At 50.3% G+C, this 5,734-nt stretch overlaps 1 protein-coding gene across 1 annotated transcript; it reads left to right on the top strand.

Annotated features, from left to right (window-relative positions):
* Positions 1 to 2,743: 2,743 nt before the first annotated feature.
* Positions 2,744 to 5,526, top strand: LOC123030620 (goannatyrotoxin-Vere1-like). Its single transcript, XM_044444697.1, has 3 exons — positions 2,744 to 2,931; positions 4,631 to 4,717; positions 5,502 to 5,526. The coding sequence occupies exons 1-3, from the start codon at positions 2,744 to 2,746 to the stop codon at positions 5,524 to 5,526; spliced, it is 300 nt and encodes a 99-aa protein (XP_044300632.1).
* The last annotated feature ends 208 nt before the right edge of the window (positions 5,527 to 5,734 follow it).

Raw genomic sequence — 5,734 nt, 5'->3', positions numbered from 1 at the left:
ACAAGAAGATCTGTCTCTGAAAATTAAAGCTCCATTTCTGGTTATCATGGCAACGTAACATTTGCCTTTAACCCTAGAGCCTTACTTCCCAGCCCTTTAATATCTTTGTGCCTGATATGATATTTGTCAGACGTGAGACCTGCAGGTTCCTGCTGCTGCTGTGCAAATGAAGATTCCTTGTTGCCGCTGATGTTGTTGATCTTAAACGTGCAGCTTCTTAACTTCAGCGGGTGGCTTTTACATTTATGCGAGAGTATGTGGCTTCCCTCATAATCACAGCACCTTCCAAATGGGTAAATCGCTCATCATACCACAGCCTTTTCAGGGTCACCAAAAGTTCCACTTCTTTGTAAACAGCCTGCAAGGAGCTTGTTCTCGGGAACACAGTTCCTGCATCACTTCATTTCCCCCCCTGGGGCGGTCGTTCTGATCTCCCAGCGTCTCCTTCCCTTGGCATGTGTGATGCCGTTTCCTTAGAGAGGTAATCAAACTGGGCGATAGAGAATTAGATTGATCAACAAATGATGGGTGAATGAGTGGGAAGGGAGGGAGGGACGAAGGGAGGGGAGGAGCCTCCCCCCTCCTTAATTCACCCACCTACCACAGATATAAACCCTTGGCTGAGAGAGTTGCTTACAGAGGCATCAGCAAGAGGCAACTTGAAGATCGCAGCATCTGGCTGAGTCCTGCCATCCCGTTGCCGTCCAGTTCTGAAACTGAGCCCGTTTCTACCTCCTTTTCACAGTGAGTAGCTGGGACAGGGCTGCAGAAAGCTGGTGGGAAAGGCAGAGTCGCTTCGCTCTGCCGTGCTTCCCGCTGCCCCTCCAAAGTTGCCGGGGCTGGGGAAGCAAGGGGCAGGCAGAAGCGACGGCTCGTGTCCGCGGGCTGCTTGCGTGTGCTCAGGCGGGCCAAGCGGGACCCGCGGGCAGCGGTTCCGCGTGCTGAGGGACACTTCCGCGTTTCATTGCGTAGAGGGAGGAGTGGGGGGGGGGTCTGATTTTAAAAGCGACGAGGATGTATAGGTGAGAAGCGCAGACCCCTCCTGCTTCCCATGGCCGAGCTCCTGCAGGCCGTTTGACCCAGTGGAAAAATCTCAAGCGGAAGAGCTGCAGGGAAGGAAGCCAACAGCTGGGGAAGGTTCGGCTCCTCTCTTTTTAAATCTCATCCCCTTTTGTTATTAAAATCTGGTCTTTTATCCCCTTTCTACACAAGTATAGGGACTGATCAGCATTTAAGCACATGGAACCACTGCCATCCTGTTCAGTTTGGCTGAGAGACCAAGGCACTTTAAACATGCCCAGAGGCACTCAGTCAGTGTAATTGCTGTGCTAGTCTCAGGGTTACACCCCAGCATGCGTACGTATGTGAATGTATAAAGTATATCTAAATCTATATCCATATCCACTGGTGGCCCTGGAGCAGATGGTATCTTCCTTGCTGCTAGCAGGGAAAAAGCTATCCATATGCTGAAACCAGTGTGTGTGGGATTCATTATTGGCCAGATGGGACAAAAGCATCATGGTGAAGGCCTTTCAGGAGTGGGGAGCCTCCATCCAGTCCAGGGGCTGCACATTAAGCATCCTGGAACAAGGGTTCTCCAAACAGTCTTTAGGTGCAACGGTCCTGGCTGCTCGCAGTCCCCTGAATGCAGGAGGCTTGGGAGCAGCCTATGTAGGGTGAGAGGAGCCACAGAGGCAGTGTTCAGCTCCCTGTCCTCCCATGATGCACTTTTGCTAGATGGGCTTCTGTGGAGGTGGACAGAAGGAGCCTGGAGAGCCTTCAGGTTGACGTGCCTCCAGGCCCCTCCCATCGCCTCCCCTCCCCTCCCCACCCACTGGAATTCCCCCCTTTCAGCCTTCTCCAAAGTCGAATTCCTGACCTTGGAGAGGTAGTTGGCACAGTTCCTTCCTTGCTGGCTGTGGGCAAAGGGGGATCCGAGCCCCAGTTCCCAGCTCCAAGGTCGGGATGCTGTCACTGACCTCAGAGCTGGGATTTTGAAACATCCTGTGGCCCTTCAGATGATGTTGAGGGGCCATAGGATTGCTCCCTCCAAGGTCTTGTCATCAGCACACTGTGGCTTTCCCGTCCCATTTTCCTTATGGGACTGCTGCTGGAAAAGATACTTTGCTGGCCCCAGAACATTGCCAGGGCCAAGTGGGATTTGCACTGGGGGCTTTCCCATATAATCCCAACACACTCTCCGTTATCGGACCACTGTTTTCAGAACCAGCGCCTTATCTCTCCCCTGTCCAGCTCACTTTCAGGTTGGTCCCTGGAGCCCTACCAGAAGATGCATGAAGGGACAGGAAGCCTAGCTGCTGAGCCAGCCTTCCAGCTTGGTGTCCTTCCGAGGCTCTGAGCTTCACCTCCAGGTGGTCCTGGAGGACACCAGGTTGAGGATGGCTGTGAGCGCTGGTGTCTGGATTGATTGCACTACAAAGGAAAAGTAGCCATGTCAGTGAACTGAGAGGTGTGCAAAATGAACATTTTACAACAAAGTCAGGTACATTTAGGCACAAGCCACCACGCCAATGATCAGGGGACATGTTCTTCCCCACACCATATACGGAAGGCTGATGCTCTCATCAGATTTTACCAGTAGGTGATGTGGAAGGCAGTTCATGTAAACTTGGCTAGTCCGTGCAGGAGCGGAAGTGCCAGCTGCTTTTGCAGTGTGAAGCCGATCGCCCTCGGCAAGCTTGAAGCTGCCCACCCAGCTTCACACGTGCCTGTCCCTCCCCAGATGATTGCCTCTCTGAAGCCCCGGCCTCTTGTGATTGTGGCGGCACTGTGCGTCTTGTTTTGCTTGGGAACCTTGGTGGACGCCTACCCACCCAAGCCAGAGAGCCCGGGACCAAACGCATCTGCTGAAGAACTGACCAAATACCTGACGGATCTTCGGCATTACATTAACCTGGTGACAAGGCAGAGGTACGTGGGGGCAAGTCTGTGGGCTCGGGGCGGGCAGGGCTGCTGCTCCGGGGGCTTGTGTGCACCGAGGGAACACATGTGTGGGCCGGCGCCATCTTAGGCAGGCAGCCCCTTCCTGTGAGGTGAGAAGACCAGACACCCCCATGCAAAGGATGTGTGAATGAGGATGAGCACAGCCAGGGGCTGAAGCAGCATTTGATTTACAGCTATCCATGGCTGTCTTTTGTCCTGTCAGTGGGAGAAAGCCCCTACAAATCCTCTTTTTACACTACATCTGTCTTCAAGCTTGCACCAAAATTCGGCTTTCCATCTGTTGTGGAAAGACTTGGATCTCCCAGTCTGTGCACACTAGTCAGTGAAGCATTTAAAAATGATAATATAGTCAACAATGCCAGACTGTCTCTACCTTGCTGGGGGCATCTGCAGTTGGTGTGTGTGCAGGATATAGCTCTCAGTGGGCAGAAACTGCTGTATCCTGCAGGTTTTCAGGGAGTGATCAAGAAACCCAGCTGTAAAACGCCCGATTAGCCACCTTCTCCATTAGCACTGGCTGCCTGGAACAGTCCATTAGCTCTCGTCTCTTAGAAACCTAATTGGAAACTAGATCTGGGAGGCCATTAGCAATCTCTTCAGATTGATTCCTTGTGGCACCTCGTAGCTCTTGAACTCTCCACTGCTCTCTTCCCTCATTGTGAACATGAGGAATCCGTGGCCTGGCTTTTTTAGGCTGCGGAAGAGCAGAAAGCAGTGGGAGAACCTTCTCCCTTCAAGTACAAGCCCTCTAGGGTCCACCTGTGATGGTCCACCTGTGCAAGCATTCCTGGATTTGAGAATGCACAGAAGTACGTGGGGTCCTATTGGTTCATTTCCATCACTGGCTTGCCTTTGGCCAGTTTCTCTCTCCTGGTTAACGGAGACGTTCAAACAGCAACCAGCTAGTATCTTGATACTTGGTCTGAGGTTTACTACTGGGCCGAGGCTCACTACTACTAGTTGCATAGCTTCCTTCTTTCATGGTCGTCACCTCAGCTACTATCTTGGCAGCTTGGCTGCTACTCCGCATTATTTACAGTGCCCTAGACTTACCGTCATTGTACATCTTTGTGCATGCATTTTGCGTGTGCGTGCGTGTACGTGTGTATGAGCGGTAAAACTACACAAGTACTGGAAAAAATGTGGATAAAATTTTGGAAAATGGCTTTTTTATCTAGGGGAGTGGGTATGGTAAAAAACGGAAAAATCTCCAGAATTTTCTCTGGAAGAGATCTGAGAAATTTCAGCTCAGTTTTAGTTCAAATACATACAAGCCCCACAAGAATGGCCTTCACACTGAGATTTTGCAGTCGAGCTATATCCCCAAACAGTTTTGAGCAGTTGTTAGTGTGAGAACTACGGGGGTTCTCGTCTATTTGAAATTCATGCCTGGAAGTCCTTGCTACTAACCCCAAATGAGTAGAAATGGATGGTGGTTAGTAGTAAGTAATCCAAACTGCACATGCTCAGGGGCATTCTCCTTTTTATCTTTAGCAAATCTGTTCCATGATAAAACCATGAATTCCATGTGGGGGATCCTGGCTCGTGGCTGCTAAAATCAGGGGTGGCAGGGTGGGTAGAAAGAGGAATAAAATCCTTTAGTTTCTCCAAGACACAAACAGGACATCTGTAATTCAGTAATTCTCCCGTTTTTTCCCAACGCAAGGTATGGCAAAAGATCCAGCCCGGAGACTTTGATGTCAGAGCTTATTTTTGGGGATAGCAGCAACAGTGACCACAACGGCAGATCACGGTAAGTCCAAGCAGAGCAGCGTGTGCCAAGCACCAGCTAAAGCTGTATGCAGGTGAGCCTTTGAAATTCATGGGCAGACTCTGGGGACCCTTAGGCAGGATTTCTCCAGGGGGATTTCTCCAGTAGGGTTTGCGTCAGCAGTGGCAGCATTACTGCTTCTTGTTTTTCTTTCTAGAGCTGTTTGGGGGGGTTCTGTTGCTACCACGGGTGGCTACAGCATCTGGATTGGCAGCCTGGTCACCCCAATGCCCCAGAGCTAATATTATTCCAGTGCACTGAGAGGGCAGAGCAAAATAGCAGCAACCCTCAAAAACTGGGCAGAACATCTGGAAAAGGTCTGCTAAGTGGTATCCCTTTTCTAGGGGCTTGAGCAAAAGTTTTCTCAAAATTTCAGCTCAGCGCTATCCACAGTCTTGCCCACAAGCCACATTTTCTGATCAGCCATCTATAATCCCTAACACTGACAGAGACTACAAGTTTAAATGGAAAGAAAGGGCACTGTGTAGATGATCAGAGATGCCTTTTCTTCTCTGTGAAACCAAGCCTCCCCAAACCCAATATGTAAATGCGAAAGAGACCAGAAACCCTGCCACTTGGCCTAGATTTAAGGTCCAATCACAATTTAAGTGATATCACACACACACACAAAATATATCATTGCTATCGAACCACCTCTGCTCTGGGTTGTGTGGGATGGCAGATGGACTTGCCCTGGGGTTGGGATATGGAGCAGATGACATCTTTGCTTCTTCCTTCAGCTCTGTGCTCTCTTTCTTTTCTCTAGGTTTGATGATTCCTACATGTGGTGAGGACCTTCCTGCTCCTTGGTCAACGGTCCAGTGGCTGGACCTCTTTTTAAATGTTCCAATCCTGTTGTGTCATTTTGCATTTTTGAAACAATCAAGCCTTTCTTTAAAGAGGGCCTGTCCCCTCCCCACTTCAGTTTCCCCTTGGGTATGGCGTCTTCGAAGTAATCTCCCTGGGGGTTTTCCTCCTGCCTGCAGCAGCATTATGACG

The sequence above is a fragment of the Varanus komodoensis genome, unplaced genomic scaffold, assembly GCF_004798865.1.
Source record: "Varanus komodoensis strain SLA01 unplaced genomic scaffold, ASM479886v1 scaffold45, whole genome shotgun sequence".
NCBI classification, from domain to species: domain Eukaryota; kingdom Metazoa; phylum Chordata; class Lepidosauria; order Squamata; family Varanidae; genus Varanus; species Varanus komodoensis.
This window is presented reverse-complemented; position numbering and strand designations above follow the sequence as displayed.